Here is a 21,504-nt window from a genome sequence, read left to right on the forward strand (position 1 = left end):
AGGAAACAGTCGATTTTCAGCCTCTGGAGGGCCTCCGGGAGACAGAGGAGACTTTTTTCACCCTCCCGAGGCTCCAAGAAAGCCTCTGTGTCAACTTGCAAAGCTTTCAAGTTGCCATCTTTCGTAAACTTTACACTCTGGTGCCTGGGGAGGGTGAAAAATGGTCCTGCTGGAAATGGGCCATTTCCATCCTCCAGAGGTTTTAGGGAGGCCTGCTAAGCCCAAAACAGAGTGTGGGTGTCATGCGTGCATGCACGCATGGGGATCTTTGCGCACACAAGCGCAGGGCAGTGGAGGGTCATGCACACATCCGTGGGTGGCATGGGGGTGAGGGCACTGAATTATGGGTGTGGGCACATGCATACACGTGAACTTTTGGCACCTGAGGAAAAAAGGTTCACCATCACTGAGCCGTCGCCCAGCTCAGCTCCACTATGAGCTGGCTTTTCTAGGGCTGACAGTAGCTGTTATAAATGCCTCAAATTTTCCACTTATATATAATTCTTAGTATTTCTTTTGGCTCCTAATTATGGTTCAAGCACTAAACCCCATGGCTCCTAATTATGGTTCTAACACTAAACCCCAAACTCTTATTGCTCCAAGTTTAGCAAAAAATTATTCTGTTACAAACCTTCTTCTAATCACAAATGTTTCCCTAACCAAGCAAAAGGCAAAGATTTTTCCCTTGGGTGGAAATGCTGTATTATACTCACTAAAAATAATCAAATAAATGGGAGACAGTAAAAATGGCTGCATATACAGTGGTACCTCATGATACGAACCCCTCATCATACGAACTTTTCGAGATACGAACCCAGGGTTCGGAATTTTTTTGCCTCTTCTTACGAACTTTTTTCACCTTACGAACCTGCCAAGCCGCCACTGAGATTCCCCGGACTTTCGTTGCAAGCCACGTGCAGGTTTTTGCAATCCTGGGATCCCCTGAGGCTCCCCTCCATGGGAAACCCTACTTCCTGACTTCCGCGTTTTTGCAATGCTGTAGGGAAATCCCAGGAGGGGAATCCCAGGATCGCAAAAACGGGCGCTCCGCTGGGCAGAGTAGGGGGGACAAAAACAGGAAGAAAAGGCTCATGGAGCTCAACGGAGGAGAAAGGTGTGGGGGAGATGAGAAGAGAGAGGTGTGCAAAAACGGGAAGAAAAGGCACATGGAGCTCAAGGGAGAAGAAAGGTGTGGGGGAGATGAGGAGAGAGAGGTGGGCAAAAACGGGAAGAAAAGGCTCATGGAGCTCAAGGGAGAAGAAAGGTGTGGGGGAGATGAGGAGAGAGAGGTGGGCAAAAACGGGAGGGAAAGGCTCATGGAGCTCAAGGGAGAAGAAAGGTGTTCGCCTCAGCTTTGTCTGGCCGCAGCTTTTTTTTTTTAAGCCTTAATATTTTGGATTCTCCTAATGGGCTTGCACGCATTATTGGCTTTTCCATTGATCCCTATGGGAAACATTGTTTCATCTTACGAACTTTTCACCTTACGAACCTCGTCCCAGAACCAATTAAGTTTTTAAGACGAGGTATTACTACTACAACCTGAAAATTAATCATAAATTAGGAGAATTATTTGTTTCATAAACTTTTAGCCCTTTTGGTAATTCTGAAATGCATTTTTTCACTCCCCCCTTCCAATTGCATTTTGTTCTTGCATCATTTCCATCATTTCCATCTTTTTCCACTTTCCATTTCCATTAGCTGCCCCTTCCTTCTCTTCCTCATGCAACTTGCATATTTTCTGTACCTTTTGGCTAATTCTATCAGAAGAAAGGAGAATACTGGTGAATGTACATGTATATTTGACAATAACTGCTGTAAAAATAACTAGTTCTATAATTATTGTAGATCAATTAAATACAATATGATATCTTGTTTTACAGGCAACATTTTTTATCAATAGTTATTAGCTGAATTAATAATAATTCTTTTTTGAATTAGTCTTAAGTCTTTGGGGACTAGATCTTCTTGGAGATTCATGTGCACATGAATTCATAAAATGTATCATATCCTAGAGAGTCTTTAGGACTGATTTCCATGTAGCTGGCAATTTAAACTGACAAGGTGGGGAAGCTGGACATTACCCATGATTTTTGTCTACATTTACCTTTCCTGCCTATTCTTTCTTCTGGTGGGAGGGAGGCCATTTAAAATTCAGAATGGATTTCAAGTAAATAAAGGAGCATTTTGATAAGAACATACACTTAAACATATATACTAACCAGGAAATAGTGATAAAACAGTCATTAATGCTCCCACTAGCCGATTTACTGGGGAGAGATAAAACAGAACCTGAAAATAAGCAGGGGGAAAAATAGATCAGTAGTATATCATCTAAAAAGAAACCAGGGTATAACCAAAGCAGTTAAACTCTTTGCTTTAAAGCAGCAAGATATTTATATAGAATAAAATAGAATGAATGAGCTGGAAGAGATCCTGGAGGTCTTCTACTCCAGCTCTCTGCTCAAGCAGGAGGACCTATATCATTTCAATGACTGTCTAGACCTGTGATGGCGAACCTATGGAATGTATACCATAGGTAGCACAGGGAGCCCTTTCTGCAGGCATGCGAGCCGTCGCCCAGCTCAGCTCTACCATGCATGCACACACGGCATATGCACACAGGATGGGACACATGCAAGAAATACATGTGCATTTGCAGAGGGTGGGGGAGCATGGGTGGGTGTGGTGCCCCCAGCCTGTTTTTGGTCCCAGGAGGCTACAGGGAGGCTGCTGAGTCCAAAATCGTATGTGTGTGTGTGGGACATGTGGCCCATTTTTGGTGTCAAGGAGACTGCAGGGAGGCCTGCTAGGCCCAAAAAGAACCGGGAGAGGGTCACACACATGTATGGGGCTAGCACAGAGGGGGTCAAATGTGCATGTATGGGAGCAGGGGAACACAGAAGGCACACATGCATGGGGGGAATGGGGCACTGTGATAGAACCTAGAAACCTGAAGGACTCTACTGTTGTCTAGCATTGTAAGAAATAGTAGCATAGAAGGGTTTATTCTAAAATGTACCACAATTTCTACTGTTTGGAGTATATTTAGTTCAATATTATTCTGGTTGCACCACAAGGCTAGTTGTTCAACCCCCCATTTGTATGCAGATTCATCGCTGTGTCAAATGAGACCAATCTCTGTTGTATCTTCTGCAAACTCCAGTACCTTTAACAACGGGATCTTTTGAGATGCAGTCATTGGTATATAGAGAGAAGTGGAGAGCACAAAAAACTGGGGAGCTCTTATATTAATTGTAGAGGTATCTGATGTGATTTTGCCTACCTTCACCTACTGCTTCCTGTCTGCTAGGAAGCTTATGATCCATTTACAAATGTGGTCAGGTATAGCTAACTGATTTATTTAGTTAGAAGAATATCTGCAATGATGGTATTGAATGCTGAGGACCCTTGCATAGGTCTTTGGAGAGTCAAGATTTGTAGGATGTAGTGCAGTCATATTAACAGCATCATCTGTTGATCTATTTGCTCGGTAGGCAAATTGCAAGGGATCTAATAGCATATCTTTGATGCTTTTTAGGTGAATCAGCACTAGCCTTTCAAAGGTCTTCATAATATAACATATGAAGAATAGTTGCAGGATTTGGTTTGGCTAGTCAAAAGAAAAGAAGAATTAGGGGTGTACTGACAGCAGTATTCCAATATTTGAGGAGTTGCCACAAAAAAGAGGGGGGGTCAAATTATTATCCAAAGTGCCAGAGGACAAGACAAGAAACAATGTTTGGAAACTAATCAGAGAGAAGAAACCTGGAATTAAGAAGAAATTTCCTAACAGTAAGGACAATTAACCAGAGGAGGCAATCAGCTTGCCTCCAGAAATCATGGACATTTCTTAACTTGAAGTTTGTAAGACGAATCTTGACTAGTGATGTTTATACTTTTTCTCATTGTGTGCACCCATAATGCAATATCATGTGAAAACCTCTGTGCCCCACCCCCTTGCATGCATGCATGATCCCCCACTCCCCCGAGCATGCGGACAACCCCCTTGCACTGTTTTAGGTCTAGCAGGTCTCCCTGCAGCCTTCTGGGACCAAAAACAGGTTGGAGGCCACTTCTGCCCCTGTGTTCCTCTGTGTATGCATGCACAATCCCTCCAACCTCCCGCACATATGTGCATCTCTTGTATGTACCCCGCCCTCTGTACATGCACAGCAGATACCCCAAAACCAGCTGGCCAATGGGAGGTGTGTGCACATACACATTGGAGCTGAATTGGGCGACAGCTTGCGTACCTGTGGCACGCATGGCATAGGTTTACTATCATGATTCTATCATATCTCAAGACTTAAAATGGATACTTAACATCAAAAACATCATCAAAAAAGCACAACAAAGAATGTTCTTTCTGCACCAACGCAGAAAGTTCAAACTTCAAAAACAGTTGCTGATTCAGTTCTAGAGAGGAATTATTGAGTCTGTCATCTGCACAATACTGTCAAATAATTTACTAAGATTGTATTACTATTATTTTTCTCACCCTTCCTAATACCTATCTCTTTCCACATGGCTATAACCAGTGATGGGATTCAATTTTTTTTACTACCAATTCTGTGGATGTGGCTTGGTTAAAGTGACCAGATTTTAAAATTGGTAAAGAGGGAGAACATTGACGGGGGTGGATTTCGTGATTAGAAAATTGGTCTAAATTGTAAAAGCCTCTGTAAAGGCCTTCTGAGGCATGCAAAAGTGATTGTTGGTACAGAAATTTGATAATTTTTTCTCTATCCATCTCTTCTATCCCATGCATATATAAAATCATATATATAAAATTATTTTCTCTATCACACAATACTAGGACAAAGGGGCACTCCCTAAAGCTCATAGGTAAGAAAGTGAAGACAAATCAAGGGAAATATTTCTTCACCCAGAGGGTCGTTGGTTTATGGAATTCACTTCCAGAAGAGGTCATGACAGCTGTCAGCCTTGATAGCTTCAAGGCAGGATTAGACAGATTCATGGATGCCAAGCATATAGATGTTTATTGAAGTGGATGTCCAAGTGCTGCCTCTATGTTGGTTGAGGCAGGCAGGATTCCCTTGAGTACCACTTGTTGGGGGTCAAGGGAAAGGGAGGGTCTTGCCTTCTCTTTCTGCTCAAGATCCCCATGGACACTGTGGAACACTGTGTGACACAGAATGCAGGACTCGAAGGGCTTTGGCCTGATTCAGCATGGCTCTTCTTATGTTCTTAAATAAGTCAAATCTAGATGATCTTTGCATTTGAGTTAAATGTTAGATTTTTTTTAAAAAAAATGAAAGAGGTACAGAACAATTAGAAATAGAGAATTACTTGGAAATCTAAAAAGAAGCATGGTAGAAGCATTCAAAAGAAACCAAAATTTAGGACTTGATACTGGGAAATTTAAAAATTGTAGCCATAAAACAAAGGATGAATCTGGCCAATGTAGTAATAGCTTGTCTATGATAATATGTGGGCTTGATTTGGCAGTATCAATTCAAACTGGGGAATTTTTCTTTATATTGCAAACATTACAAACATTTATATATTTTAAAAAAGCTAAGAGGGCCAATCTTATTTTATTTCTGTTTGCACACTAACTCTTTTATGGTAAGCCAACAAGTCTGCCTGTATTACAAAAATCCACACGACCATTGCAAAGGGCTTAATTTTCCAGCAGTCATTCAGATTTTTTGTAACCCAGATCTTGTCACTTAATTTCCCCAGAATGTGCAGCACTGAAGCTTTGGTTTACTAAATTTGTAGTTTCAAACTAAATTTTGCTCTCTCCCTTCCTCCCCCCTCTCTTTCTTTCTTTCTCTCTCTCTTCCTCCCCTCTACCTTTCTCTCTATTTCTCTTTCCCTCCCTTTCTTTCTCTCTGTCTCTTTCTCTCTCTTTTCCTCCCTCCCAAAAGATTTTCAAATGCCTACCGAGTGCTGCAGGCAGGTTCCTCTGGGCCTAAAACCCCGCCCACGTACACGACTGGACTGGCTAGCAGGCTCCCCCAGGGTCCTAGCTGCTGCCCTTTTCCTCAAACAAACAAGCTCAGCTTCCCCGGGACTGTTACTTTTCTGTCGGAAAATTGAACATAGTTTCTCTCCTCGCTGAGGAGAGAGAGAGCGGCTGCAGGTGGAGCTTATCACGGCACCTCCCCATCAAAGACTGCAAGGTGGGCGAGCGGGCACTCCAGGGGCAGGGGAGGCAAGGAGCAGCAGCAGCTGTGAAGTTGGAGACTCTTGGAAGGGGGCAGGAGGGAAGAGAATCTTTTTGTGGCTGAAGAAAATCGGGACATTTTTGAAACGTCCCAGGATGTGGGACAAATTATTCAAAACCGGAACAGTCCTGCCAAAAGCGGGACATCTGGTCACTTTAGGCTTGGTGGGCATGGTAGGGGAAGGATATTGTAAAATCTCCATTTCCTCCCAATCAGGTGGGACTTTGGGAGGCAGAGAATAGGGGTGGGGCCAATCAGGGGTGATATTTACCAGTTCTCAGAAATATTCAAAATTTCTGCTACCAGTTCTCCAGAACTGGTCAGAACCTGCTGAATACTATCTCTGGCTATAACCATGTTGCTTATATCTTTACAATTTATATTGTTTTATTATTTCCTAGTATGATGTGATTATTCTATGGCTATCATTGCATCTTATGATTCTTGATGAATATATTTCATTTTTTCTTTATGTATACTAAGAACATATGCACCAGAGATAAATTCCTTGTGTGTCCAATCACACTTAGCCAATAAAAATTCTATTCTATTCTAATTCGAATTCTATTCTTCTCCTGGACTTTGATCATCTTAATTGCTCTTCTCTGAACTTTTCCCAAAGTCTCAACACCTTTTTGTAGTTTGGTGACAAAAATTGTTTGCAGTATTCCAGATGTAGTTTTAGTAGCAGCAGAAAGAGCATGGCACCTGAGCTGAGGAGGGCAGGGCAGGCGTCCCGCCATGGCTGGGGGGGGGGGACAATTATAGGGAGGCTGTGGACCATGCGGCGAAGGGCCAGGTGAACTGATCGGTGTACTCTGAGCTGGCCCACTCTGGCCCCTTCCAATAAATAGCAAAGGCTCCGTTTGTTTTGGCTCTCCCGGTTGAAAGCATTGCTGCTGCCGCTGTGCTCTAACAGTCAGCGTCGCTGCTGCCATAGCTGCTGCTGCTCCTTTCTGACTTTCTGGCCCTCTTCGCCCTCCCTTTCTCCCTCCTCCTCCTCCTCACCACCGCCTTCTCACGGAACATGCCTGCTGCTGCCAGGACCAGAAGGCGGGCAGCTGGAGGGGGCAGAGAGGCAAAAGCCTGCCCGACCCACCTCCATGGGCTTGCTCATCTGCTGTCATTGGGGAAGGTGGATGTGCTGGGGACGGAGGAGGATAAAAGTCCTAAATCCGCTGGGGAGAGGCAGATATGGCAGGAGATATGGGGTAGGCCACTCCCGGGGAACGAGAGCTTTTTGCTTGAAAGTGATCCCGTGTTCCAGCCCCATGAACTCAGCCCGGGGTACTGGTGAGAGTGAAATCCGGACCCTGGGCTCAGGCTGTTGCTACTCAATGACAGGTCAGTTTTAAATAAAACTCCCCTCATCCAGGAATTACTCCTGGAGGAGGCCAACCTGGCATGTGTGACTGAAACCGGGCTGGGCCCAGAGGGGTGAGCTGCTCTCTCTGAAATGTGCCCAGCCAGGTTTCAGGTATGGCACCAGCCACGACACCAGGGAAGGGGGGGAGGAATGGCTATTATAGCCAAGAAGACGTTCAGCCTACGCAGGCTCGCTGCTCCTGAGATTGCGGTTCCCTCTTTGTGAAGCTGGATCTAAGGGTTTAGGTGGGCTTGTTGCTCACATACTTGCCTCCCAGCTGCATGTCAACAGCCCTGCCTATGCTGCTTGAGGAAGTAGCCGGGCTGGTGGTGGAATCCCCCAGACTTATTGTCTTGGAGGATCTTAATTTGTTGTCGCTCGGCAAATCCTCTGTGTTGGCACAGGAGTTCATAGCCACCATGGATCTGACCCAAGTAGTTCATGGTCAGACTCATGAGGGTGGGCACACTCCCGACATGGTATTCCTCTCAGAGCAGCTGAGCAATGATCTGAGATTAAGGGGCTTAGATATCTTGCCTTTTATCATGGTCACATCATTTTCTGCTACGGCTTGATTTTAAGGCTCCAATTCTCCCCCGCAGGGAGGCAGAGCCGACTAGGTGGTTCTGTCCTAGGTGCTTGATGGACCCAGAGGGCTTTCAGAGGGCGCTTGGGGTTCTGCTATATTCGCCTGTACACAGTTCGGTAGAGTCCCTTGCTGTGGACTAGAATACGGAAGGAGCGGGATTGACTGGATTGACAATCCAATCTCTTGACTGGATTGCGCCGTTGCGACCTCTCTTTGGCAGTATACCCTGGAGAGCGCCTTGATTTACCAAGGAACTCCAGGGGATGAAACACCAGAAGAGACAAAAGAAGAGTAAATCTGAATCCGACCAAACACTTTTAACACCTCATATTGAGACTTATAAAGTGGTGCTCAAGGCGGCAAGATGCGCATATCTAAAAGCTCAAAGTTATTAGTAAAGTTTTAAATCAGATAAGTGGTAATTATACCTTGGGCTCCTGTAGCCATGAGTTTGGAACCCAATCATTTGTACCTCGGTTTAAAAAGGCAGAATAGGGCACAGGCAGGTGCAATAAATTATCCCCCCTCCCTTGAACTGCCTCGTGGAATTCCAAAATTCTAAGTAATTGGTCGGCCATATCTAAAATAGTCCTGCCAATTATTTTCCACTATTGCAAAGCTGCCAATTTTCCTTCCATAGGTACATGGGTGGGGGAAGAAAGAGGGATTCCCAGGTGGAGGAAAGCAGCAGCTCACCTCCCAGTCAGCAAGATTGCCTCGAAGTGCCCACCAACGACTCGCCCACCCCTCCAGCTGAGGAATGATTAGCCACTTCTCCCACCTGCACAACTTATAAGAGCTAAAGGGATGTTACTTCCAACACGAGAGGATGAAGTACGTGAACACACGCCAGTCCAGCATCTCAAAAAAAGGCTGGAAAAAGGTCCCAGGCAAATCTAGTCAGCTCCATATTGTGACTTGTCAGAGAGGGCTGTGAGGTCATTCGTGGCACTTCAAAATCCCACACCTCACTTAGGGCAGGGAAGGACATGAGAGCAGGGACAGGAGACCCGCAATCATTGCCACTGGTGGGTTCAGCCTTCCTCGCCCACTCGGCATACCGATTTGGCAGGGGGTGGGGGGAGTTGGGCGGTAATGAGCAATGACGGTGGTAGCCTTTCTCAGCTGGAGACTGGTGGCTTGGCCTCGGAAATTGGTGTGGTGCTGGGTGTTCGGAGGAGAGGGCACCAGCTTCGGAATTCACAAGCTTCCCTCCCCGCAAAGCTGAAAAGGGCGGCGGTCAGCAGGTGCCGCCTCTCCCGGCCCCTGCCACAGCTCACTCACCCAAGCTGCTTTTCAGCCTTGTGGAGGACAGAGCGCCACCTTCGGAATTCGTGAGCTTCCCTCCACGTAAAGCCAAAAAGAGTAGCAGTCAGCAACGGCAGCAGCAGCTTTTCTCGGCTGGAGGCCAGTGGCTCGCTGCTGACTGCCACCCAACTCCCCCCACCCCATGTAACATTCAGTGTAGCCTGGGATTTCCAGCTGAGAAAGGGATTTCCAGTCTGGGATTTCCAGCTTAGAAAGCCTGCCACTGCTGACTGTTGCCCTTTCCAGATGTGGCTCTAGGGCTGGGCTGGGCTGACCAGCAGATCCCACCTGCAGCCCCATGCCTGCCTGCCTTCCTTCCTCCCTGCCTTACGCATCCCCTCGAGTCTGTTTACTCTCTCTCGGATTCTCTCTGTCTTGGCGGGGATGGTGAGCCTCTTCCTTCCTGGGCCACGTGGGAGCTGCAGCTCCAGAAGGTGTGGCGCCTTCACCAACTAGCCAAGGAGAGCAGCCATTGGGCAGGCGGAATAGTGCTCAGCTCCTGCGCACTCTTGGGGGAGATTACTGCAAAATCCCCATTCCTTCCCCACTCCACTTATCTACTTTCCAACTTAATTCTCCTGTGCAGGGCAACAAAGATCAGCTGGCACTTGGCAGGTAGCGAATAGATGGGAGCAGGACAGCCAGAAATAGTATTTGCTGGTTCTCTGAACTACTCAAAATTTTTCTAGAACTGATCAGAACTGACCGAATACCACCTCTAATAATGGAATAATGTATCTCCATAAAGTATTTGTCAGGGTTCCAAGAAACAACCCCAAGAAAGTAAAACTCCAAAGCTAGAAGTTCCTCTAAATTCCAATTTATTAGAGATAGCATGTTGGCACATCTGGGAAAACCCAAATCTGAAGCTTCCAGGTTTTCCCCACTCAGTTCATAAATTCATCACGTGGTCCAATCTAATGTTCACATTCAACTGGAGACAACCCCCAGTCAGTCCCATCCAGGTGCAGGCAAATGATTCACCTTGACTCCCTCCCAGAGTAAAGAATATTGTTATAGCTAATCTTCCACTACTCCACCCAACCCCCCTCCCAATTTTTGTTGCTCCTCGTCCACCTCTGGTAATGTTAGATTCTAAGGAGGATGAGACAGACTCCTCTGGATGTCCTGGGCCAGTGGGGTTGCCAGCTGATGCAGTGAGCAAGAGTGATGGAGAAATAGAATTAAAATTATTAATTTTAATTTTAATTAATTATATCTTGATGTATACTGTTTTTATATGCCGTAAGCCGCCCAGAGTCTTCGGAGAGAGGTGGCATATAAATTTAAATACTACAAATAATAAATAATCTGGATGAACCTGAGGAATTACCAGAAGTGGCAGATATGTCAATGGGAATTGATGTGAGTCAGAGGATGAAGGGGACATTAGAGTGAATAAGCCACTCTTAGATAATAGATTCAGGAGGTTACAAAGCAGAAAACAACACTTGTATAGTAAAAGGAAGTAATTTGTAGTATTAACTCTAGGGAGTTTGCTGACCACTCCCAGCAGATATAAAAGGGAAGGATCTTGGATAATTCTGGGTGGAATTTCAATGTTGATTTCATGGATACTGTGTTAGATTTGGGGTTCCAGAAAATGCTCCCTGAAAATACCTGATTTCTCCTCTGTAAAGTCATCTTCTAGAAGCTGCCTGCCTGCCAGAATGTGGTGAGCTGAATTTTATACCCTATGACTAATTGCCTGCTTTATCTTGCTGGAATGCAATTAAGCCTAAAACTGGCGTCTTTTCCAGAGGCTTATCTGATAACTTTGCAGCAGTGAAATCTATTCCATGAACTTTTAAAGACTGAATTCTGCCTGTAAATGTTGCTTTTCCATATAGAGTGTAATTCAAAGCTTAAATTGTGGGTTTTAGCTTTTTGTTTCAATCTGAAAAGCCCAAGACAGAACAATTTCCCAGGCTAAAATATGTGGCAGTTAGGAAGCTGAAAGAGAAAAGATGGCTTTCAAAACTGACAGTATTAATGAAATGTTAGTGAAGTCATATATTTGCCTTTTAGAAAATATGGGAGTAATCTTACCTTCTTTTCTAGAAGAATCAACTTTAAAAGAATTAAAACCTTTAAAACATAAAGAAAGAGATTTTAGATATTAATAGTCCAGCAATATAAGTGACTCTATGCTTAAAGTATTCAAGTGTCATATCAATGTGCAATATAGATTAGGCATTGGAAAATTACCTGAACGCCTCTCCTCATATGTAAAACGGAGAGAGTAGTCACGTTGGTAAACTCACTGTCCTATCCAATCAGGACCAAGCCAGAATTCTTTAAAACACAGCCGGATCTGCCCCTTTCCCAGATTTCGCGAATCGGTAGACTTGGCCCATGCTGGCTTTCGACTGAGTCGACTCCTGGCCAGATAGTCAGAATAGAATCAGAGAAAGGTTATGTTAGTACAAGGTACATGGTTGTTAGGGTTTGCCATTGTAAACTACCTATTGTAGTCTCTTGTACTATCACTTTAAATATTTTGGGCTGGTTCGCCATAAGAGGGCGCCATACTCCTTCCTTCAATGATGCTTTAACACTCATTCGCTTTTGCTTTGCCTTGAGGGGGGAATGTATTTGCTTAGTGCTTATTATATTGGATGGCTTAGTGCTTGTCATGGATTATTTCTATTTTGTATATATGTAAATAGTACTTATTAAGCATAACTTAGTCTGTGTCTTTTTCTTTGGCTTTACCACACATCCACACTGTTAAAATTCTCTGCTCAGTGTATGTCAAAGGTCTCATAGCCTAGCTATACTGAGACATATCAACAGGTTAGAAGAAGAAAAAAGACATTAATAGGGAGGGAGGTGACTACGGTCTCCATTTTACATATGAGAAGAGGCGTTCAGCTAAGTCTCCAACACCTATTCTCCATATTACCCAAACGGAGACAATAGTCACATGGGACATACCAAAGAGAAGTGTTCCAATAGGGTGGGCATAACCATTATAAGTTATGTGCCACTGTGCTCTGAAGGACCCTCTATCCGAATGCTGTATCAGCTGATGCGTAAGAGTCAATTTTGTAGTGCCTAATAAAGGAGGTGGGAGAGGACCAGGTGGCTGCTCTGCACACTTCTTCCAGAGGAGCTTGTGTTGCCCATGCTGCTGTCATTACTGCACTGCGAGTCAAATGAGCTATGATGCTTCTCAGAATTGAAATGGAGATGGTCTTGTATGCTTTGGCAATGGTGCTCCTGATCCATCTATCTAAAGTGGTAGAGGACGCTTTGTTGCCAAGGAAATATGGATGGTAGGCTACAAAGAGAGCTTAGGACTTATGGAACATCTTAGTATGCTCAATGTAAATCCGTAGTACTCTGGTGACATCTAGGATGTGTCATTTGATGCTCAACCAGTGTTCTTGTGTGGAGCAAAAGGAAGGAAGTGTAATTTCTTGAGTTCTATGGTACATAGAGTTGACCTTAGGTAGGAAGGTTGGATCTAATCTGAGAACCGTCTTGCCCAAATGGAACTGACAGAGATCCTGTCTAAGTGAAAAGGCCGCCTCAGAAATCCATTTTGCTGATGTAATGACTACGAGAAACACCACCTTACAAAAGAGGTGCCTTAAGGAGGCTTCTTTGAGAGGTTCATATGGAGGGGAGGTAAGAGACAACCAGACTCAAGTCCCAAGTTGGGTATCTGTGAATGAATGGGGGATGAATATTGGATACCCCCTAAATAATTCTTGAATTGCAGGCAATTTCTGGAGCGATTCACCCCTAGGACCTGCAAGTACGGAGGACAGTATGGCCACTTGTCTATGCAGAGTATTGGCTGAGAGGCTTTTGTAGAAGCCTTGCATAACAGATTGGACTATTTTTGGAAGAGGTATGTGAATTGGTGAAAGTCCTTCTGATAGATACTACTCACAAAATTTTGACCAGGTGTGGCCATGTATGCGATTCATAGAGTGCATTATGGATGCTTGCATCAAAACTTTGGCATTGGGTTCATGGTCCTGAGATAATGGGTCTCTCCAGATAAACTCCATGCAGTCAAGTGGAACCATTCTGGATCCAAGTGAAATGATGCTCCCTGTTGAAGCATATCTGCCAAAAAACAGGGAGTCGCCTTGGTGACATGATGGATAAAGCTTGGAGGTCTGCAAACCATGCGTGCCTTGGTCAATGCGAAGTGATTACGATGATCTGAGCATTTTCAAGATGAGATAGATGAGATTTGGTAGAATTGGAATTGGAGGAGAGGCGTAGAGGAGTTCTGGAGGCCATGTGCTCCTCAGGGCCATTGATTGTCTCCACTCCCAGGTTGTGCATCGGAAGAAAGAATGAGGAATTTGAGAGATGGATGCGGTCACAGAGAGGTTGACTGTGGGGTGTCCTAATCAGAGACAATTCTGATTGAATAGGAATGGGAGAAGTTTCCATTCTCCGGGATCTATTGTCGGATGAGATAACCATCTGCTTGGAGATTGAGTTTCCCCGAAAGTGGTCCACTGTTAAAGACTGCAGGTGTCTCTGTGCCCACAATCTCCATCTCATGGTCTCAGGGACTTGGAATGTCCCTCCTTGGTGACAAAAGTGGCTCTTAGTGACATAAGGGCCAGGAAAACTGCCCTGAGTTCGATCCAATTTATGAGTTGTCATGCTTCTGTTGCTGACCATGTCCCCTGGTCTACCATACCTGTGATGTGGGCTCCCCAACCTAAGAGACTGGCATCCGTTATGATAATCATCTATTCCAAGATCTTGAAACAAGTGCCCTTGGCTATGGCCGAAGAGAGCCACCATGAAGAGACTGCATCACTGACTGTGGAATCAAGATGATGTGTGGAGAGGTGCTGTGACCGGTTCTCTGAAATAGTAATAGTAACCATTGCAGTTATCTGGCATGTAGTCTCATCCATTGAGAGGTGCCAATACATGAAATCATTTTGCGTAGAAGAGATAGTAGGGCTACTGGGGCCTTCTTTGATTTCTTTACCTGGTTAACTAATTCTCTGATGCTGTTTTGCCTATCCTGGGATAGAGAGACTGACCCTTGAACTGAATCAATTTGAGTCCCTAAATGGTGGATAACTGGAAGGGTGTAACTAACTTTTGGAAAAATTTATTGAGAACCCATGGTGTTGTAAGATGTCCATGATTGAATGGAGATCAGAGGGAGTGTAATCCTTAGAGGATGCATCCACTAAATTATCATCCAAATAATATTGGATATGGATAGGAAGAACCCTAATGTGGGCCGCTAGAGCATTTAACAATTTAGGTACCAAGGGAAAGCCGAAGGACATGATCCTATACTAAAAGTGTTGGCCATTAAGCAAATAATAATAATAATAATAATAATAATAATGATGATGATGATGATAATAATAATTATTATTATTATTCATTAGATTTTTATGCCGCCCCTCTCTGAAGAAAAAAGGAGGAACTGCCTATGGCCTTTAGTAATATGGATATGTAAGTATGCTTCAGTTAGGTCTAGGGAGACCATAAGGTCACTTCTATGAAGAGACACTAGGATGTATGAGAGAGAGTGCATTTTAAATCTTCTTTTTTATATAAATAGATTTAGTCTCTTTAAAACTAGGAAGTTCTCCAATCCCCTGAAGAGTTTGGTACTACAAAAGGATAGAATAAAACCTTAGTCCCCTTTGAGATTTGGGCCCTCTTTGGATTGCTCTGATGGAGAGGAAGAGGTTAATAGATTCTTCAATCAGAGTTTGGGAAGTTTGGTTCCAAGAAACCGGACAGGAGGTAAAGAAATAGCATAGATAGAAAATCCAGAGAAAGACACCAAAGAACCCATAGATTCTGGGAAGATTCATGCCAGGCTGGGAGGAACCAGGCAAGCCTCTCTCCTATAGGGATGTCTAATTAATTACCGTCTGGCTCTTTTAAGGGGCCTGGTTGAAGAGTTCCCTCTCTGACTCCTCGTAGGTCTAACTCTAGTGCCCCGGTCTGACTGAGTTCATGGACTGGGGTTATACTGACCTGATGGTCTTTGAAAAGAATAACTCTGTTCAGGCTGACAAAATAGACACCAGTACACAGGGTTGTACTTGGTGGTGGTCTTCTTGATAGTAGGGCCCCAAACCTTCCTCTTATCTATTGTTTTTGTGAGGAGAGGGTCAAGGAGGTCTCCAAACAATTCTTATGTTTGAAGGGCCCCAATGCCAGTTGTCATTTCTGATGGATGTCCGCCTGCCATGGTTTAAGCCAGTTTAGCCTTCTAGCTACTACTGAGCCGGCAATAGATGTAGCTGAAATTTGAGATGCTTGAAGGGTGGCATTCACCATGTACTGTGTTGAGGCAATTATTTTGTTGAGATCTTGTTGGGCATGAAGATCATCAGGTGGAAGATAATGTTGGATTTGTCACAGTCAAATTAACATGCCTCTATTAACAAGATATGCTGTAGCTTCCACTTTCATGATTTTTTCTGCTTTGCCCGGCATGGGTGCCGCTGAGTGATATGATTTTATAGGTTCATCTACTTTGGCATGAATAGTAACTCCTCCAAGGGAGGAGCTACTTTGTAGACATGTTTGTCCTTGGAAGAGAAGGCTGATTCTGCTGTTGGGGATGTTCATTATTTCAGGAGAGTATCAAGAAACAGTTGAGGCATGGGGATCATATCAATATCTTGTTGATCTTCAATGAAGAGAGGATCTGTTTTCTTTTCCTTAGCAGGTATTGTAGTTATGTGTTCCTGTGAATCTAGTCCTGTCGCAATGTGGGCTCTGTGGAGCAATGATCTGAACATGTAAGGTGGGAAAATGGTGGCAGACACTGGAGATTCAGTAGGTACATCTCCATCCTCTGAGAGACCTTGGAAGGGCATGGGGTGAGGTATCATCAGTACGCTGTTGATACCCAGTTGTACATCTCCACCCCATGTCCAGTCAGATGCGTTGGTGCCTGGAGGCTGTTAGGGTCTGGATGGGTGTCAACAGGCTCAAACTCAATCCTGACAAGATGGAGTGGTTGTGGGTTTTGCCTCCAAAGGACAATTTCATCTGTCCGTCCATTACCCTCGGGGGGGGGGAGTTATTCACCTCCTCGGAGAGGGTCTGCAACTTGGGCGTCCTCCTCGATCCACAGCTAACATTAGAGCACCATCTTTCAGCTGTGGTGAGGAGGGCGTTTGTCCAGGTTCTCCTGGTGCACCAATTGCGTTCCTATTTGGACAGGGAGTCACTGCTCACAGTCACTCATGCCCTCATCACCTTGAGGTTCAACTATTGCAATGCTCTCTACATGGGGCTACCTTTGAAAAGTGTTCGGAAACTTCAGATCATGCAGAATACGGCTGCGAGAGCTATCATGGGCTTTCCTAAATATGCCCATGTCTCATCAACACTCCCTGGTCTGCATTGGCTGCCAATCAATTTCCGATCACAATTCAAAGTGTTGGTTATGACCTATAAAGCCCTACATGGCATCGGATCAGAATACCTTTGGGACCACCTTCTGCCGCAGGAATCCCAGTGACTGATTAGGTCCCACAGAGTTGGCTTTCTCCAGGTCCCATAGACAAAACAATGTCATCTGCCAGGACCCAGGGGAAGAGCCTTCTCTATGGTGGCCCCGACCCTCTGGAATCAACTCCCCCTGAAGTTTAGGACTGCCCCCACCCTCCTTGCCTTTCGCAAACTTCTGAAAACCCACCTATGTTGCCAGGCTTGGGGAAATTAACATACCCTGTTCCATTTCATGTATGGGTTGTTTGGATTGTATGACTGCTTTATAATGGGTTTTTATAATTGTTTTTAATATTAGATTTGTATTTCTGTATTATTTGTTGTGAGCCGCTCCGAGTCTTCGGAGAGGAGTGGCATACAAGTCTAATAAATTATTATTATTATTATTATTATTATTATTATTATTATTATTATTATAAGGGGTCTCCTCTAGAAACCTGTCGTCTTCTTTGTCCTCATCATCCACATCTTCTGATGAAGAGTCCCCAGTGGTTGGAGGAGGGGAGCCGCGCCTCTTTGAGGCTGTGGGCGGTGGAAGCCTAGTTGTCTTAAAACGAGGAGCTAATTGATTGCATCCTAGTCCCAACTTCTGTTATCATGTCCTGGAAATCAGGATGCACGTGGAGAAAGGACTGGAAAATAGGAGGGGATTCAGCCCTGGACCCCTATTCCAGATCTCAACCTGTCTGAGGTGGAGGATTCATCTCTTCTTGTTCAGCAGATGAACTACAAGAGTCAGGCTGAGACCTATTTAAATTGGGTTCATCTAAGACTATGGTGGATTCACCTGAAACTGCCTGAACAATTGGATCTGCTCTGTCAGGAAATCTGGATTGAGCCTCAATTTGCACCCTTTGTCTTTTAGTAGATTTGCCACATATTTTCTGTAGGGCTGTCTCTCCTTTTTCTAGGTCTAGAGGGTTTGGATCAAAATTCTATCCTTATCTAAAGCTCAAATTTTCTGGGATGAGGATGCAGAGTTTACATCATCCTCTGAGGACCTGTTAGTTTTCTGGATGCGTTCCCCCCCCCCCCGCCCCCTGTGGGATTTTGTTAGGGTTCTTGTATGCCATGGAAACTGTCTTTAGGCCCAAAATTGGTAGAGCAAAAACCTCTTTAGCCAAGAACAATTGGCTGCTCCTAGTCTCTGGTCCATGAGACCTCTGCAGCCCTCTATTCCCCTAGAGCAGTGTTTCCCAACCTTTTTTGAGCCGTGGCACATTATTCATATTTTCAAAATCCTGGGGAACATTGAAAGGGGCGGGGGGGGGGGGGGGGGGCTAAAGAAAAGTTTGGAGAAAAAAACCTCTCTCTTCCTCCCTTTCGCTCTATTTCTCCCTTTCTCTCTTTTCCTTCCTTCCCTTCTTTCTCTCTCTCCATCCCTCTTTCTTTCTTTCTTCCTCTCTTTTTTGCTCTTTCTCTCTCCCTCCTTCCCTTCTTCTATGTCTTTCTCTCTCCCTTGCTCTCTCTCTTGCTATCTCTTTCTTGCTTTTTTCTCTCTTTCTTGCTCTCTCTCTCTCTTTCACTGTCTCTTGCTATATGTCTCTTTCTTTCTCTTTGCCTCTCTTGCTATCTTTCTCTCTCTTTCTCTCTTTCTCTCTCTCTGTCTCTCTTGCTATGTCTCTCTTTCTTTCTCTTTCTCTCTCTCTCTGCTCTCTTGCTAAGTCTCTCTTTTTCTCTTGCTATGTCTCTATTTCTTTTTCTCTCTCTCTGCCTCTCTTGCTATGTCTCTCTTTCTCTCTCTCTCTCTCTCTCTCTTTCTCTGCCTCTCTTTCTCGCTCTGTCTCTCTTTCTCTGCCTCTCTTGCTATGTCTCTCTTTCTCTCTCTCTCTGCCTCTCTTATATGTCTCTCTTTCTTTCTCTCTCTCTCTCAGCTGACTGCAAGCGGGAGCCCTGACGGCGGCAACTGGACGTGCTGCTGGACACCGTATATGCCAGGCCCGCAGCGCCAGCATGTACGACGTCCAGCAGCACGTCCAACCGCCACCGTCAGGGCTCCCGCTTGCAGTCAGCTGAGAGAGAGAGAGAGCTCCCTCTCACCGCTGCCTGGAGCTCCCTCTCGCCGCCATCTCCCCGCGACTGCCTGCAGCCGCTGCAGCCACCACCCCCGCTCCCACCGCCAGTGCCCTCCCGCTGGGCCACAAAAGACACTTGCCGCCGACGCCAGGGAAGCTCCAGCTGGGTGGAGCGCTGCCGGTGCCTCCGTCCTGGGGCTCCCACTCGCAGCTGTCCCCCGGCTCCTGCCTGATGCCGCGGTTTCTGGCGCTCTCCTGCTGGGCCCCAAAGAAGGAAGGCGGGAAAAAGGCGCGAAGAATGAAGCTCTCCTTCTTCCTGCCTTCCTTCTTTGGGGCCCAGCAGGAGAGCGCCGAAAACCGCGGCATCGAGCAGGAGCCGGGGGGACAGCTGCGAACGGGAGCTCCAGGTCGGCACCAGCAGCGCCCCGCCCAGCTGGAGTTTTCCTAGGCGCTTCGTGGCACACCTGACCATGTCTCGCGGCACACCGGTTGGGAAACGCTGCCCTAGAGACTCTTTAGGGAGAAGAGTAAGAGGGTACAGGAAACTAATCTAAATTATCATTATTTTTATTGTTATTATTATTATTAATATTTATCATTATAATGTCATAAATACCACTTTAAATAATCCCACATCAAGGCAGGCCTAGTTGCGTGTTGTCAAGACTAGCTGCAATTTCCTCAGGAAGGAATGTGTAAACGGTTCGCGTCAAAGGGAAAAAACCTTTAAGTGCAATTGGGACCCAAATTGCAAAATAACAAATAATACAATTTTAAATCATTTAAAATAATTTAAAAGAGCCCTGCAGACTGGATGAGAGTTGAGCTAGTCCTGGTGTGTCCAATATAAGCAAAAACCCCTCCATTTGGTTCGGAGAGCTAGCAATAGTGGAGAGTAAAAAAGCTGCCGGAGGCAAGGAAGTGCACTTGCCAGCTAATTCCAATGCTGTGGAGTCCTTCCCCACCTTGCTTTAAATACTTCCACTAGCCCTGCAGGAGAAGGTTGGAGGGAAGGGAACTACCATAAAGGGGAGGGGGAGATGGGGGTGTAGAAAAAATGAAAGAATTTAAATGTGACTTAGCGTTTTGTTTCTGTTTGATTGATAGATGTCCTCTTGCACTGAAAGCCTGTTGGAGCCACCTGGTGGAAAAATTCAAACTGGAAAGGAAATTAAGGAGAAGGAAAAGGGAAAGGAATTTTTGAGACTGGCCTATGCACAGGAGTAGCCAACAAAATGTCCTGCCATTAGGAGGACAGAATGAAATCTGGGAAAGGGGCAGATCCGAATGTGTTTCAAAGACTTCTGGCTTGGACAGGGCAGCGAGCTTACCCACATGGCCACTGTCTCGGTTTGGGTAATATGGAGAATCAGAAACTTTTATTTTCTTTAAGATCAAAGAAGTGGAAATAATTATGCACATTTCAGCTTTATAACATACCTTGTGTTTAAACTGAAGAACAAGATCTCGTGGGGACAGGCCTAAAAACAATGGAGAGGAAAATGGTGCTTTTCACTAAAAGTAACTAATAGTTAGAAATCTAGGTATTTTTTTGGCGTATAAGACACATTGGAGTATAAGACACACCTTAGTTTTGGGGGAGGAGAACAAGGAAAAAAGGCCTCTGCCTCCCAGTAATTTTCCAGTCAGTAAATAGCGCAGATGATATACACTGTGCTGTGTATTTCTGTGCATATGTGCCTGACCCATAGAAATAGCAAAGAATTGGATAAATGTATCATGGCAGTATATTAATCCAAAAAAGTTTTCTTAAATATAATCACACTAACTCCTCCTAATTATTTTAATAGATCTACTCCAAACATGAATAAGTAAGGTTTTAACTCAGCTGCCTTATATTAATACTAAACAGGACACTGTTACATTTCAGATTATATTTTATAGATATTTATAATTGATGTGGTTTCTGGAAGTATTCCCTGCTATTTAAAAGAAGATACAATAGCAATGGGCCCCTTCAGATCAAGCATTTATTTTAAAAAGCGTTTTCATTTTGTTAAGTTAATAATAAAGCAGTCTTTAAAAAATAAGTCTAATAATTTGAACATTCTATAGGCGTTTATAGTTATTTACTTCCTTGTAGCAAAAACCAGCCAGTTTCAACCCAGTCTGATACCTCCGGTATTTAATAATAATAATAATTTATTAGATTTGTATGCCGCCCCTCTCCGAAGATTCGGGGCGGCTCACATCAGTAAACAATGCAGTACAAATCCAATAATTAAAACTATAGCTAAAAACCCACTATAATTTAAAACAGTCAATGCTACCCAATCACAACCACACATAAAACTTACTAGTCAAAAAGGGGATACATCAATTACCCCATTCCTGGTGACATAGATAGGTCTTCAGAGTCTTGCGGAAGGCAAGGAGGGTGGGGGCAGTTCAAATCTCCAGAGGAAGTTGATTCCAGAGGGGTGGGGCCGCCACAGAGAAGGCTCTTCCCCTGGGTCCTGCTAGATGACATTGTTTAGTCGACGGTACCTGGAGAAGGCCAACTCTGTGGGATCTAATCGGCCGCTGGGAGTT

General features: G+C 44.7%; 1 protein-coding gene across 5 annotated transcripts in view; it reads right to left on the minus strand.

Moving 5' to 3' along the window:
- Window positions 1–21,504, minus strand: part of AVL9 (AVL9 cell migration associated) — a 204,781-nt gene that overhangs the window by 57,316 nt on the left and 125,961 nt on the right. For all 5 annotated transcript variants that reach the window (XR_011556730.1, XM_070726316.1, XM_070726317.1 and 2 more), the window contains 3 exons: window positions 20,392–20,432; window positions 11,507–11,545; window positions 2,220–2,289 (listed from right to left, as the gene is read on the minus strand). Coding sequence is in view for 4 of the 5 variants with exons in the window: in XM_070726316.1 (XP_070582417.1) it covers window positions 2,220–2,289; window positions 11,507–11,545; window positions 20,392–20,432 (150 nt within the window). In the remaining variant the exon portion in view is untranslated. The remainder of the gene's footprint in view (window positions 1–2,219; window positions 2,290–11,506; window positions 11,546–20,391; window positions 20,433–21,504) is intronic.

Source organism: Erythrolamprus reginae, chromosome Z, assembly GCF_031021105.1.
Source record: "Erythrolamprus reginae isolate rEryReg1 chromosome Z, rEryReg1.hap1, whole genome shotgun sequence".
NCBI classification, from domain to species: domain Eukaryota; kingdom Metazoa; phylum Chordata; class Lepidosauria; order Squamata; family Dipsadidae; genus Erythrolamprus; species Erythrolamprus reginae.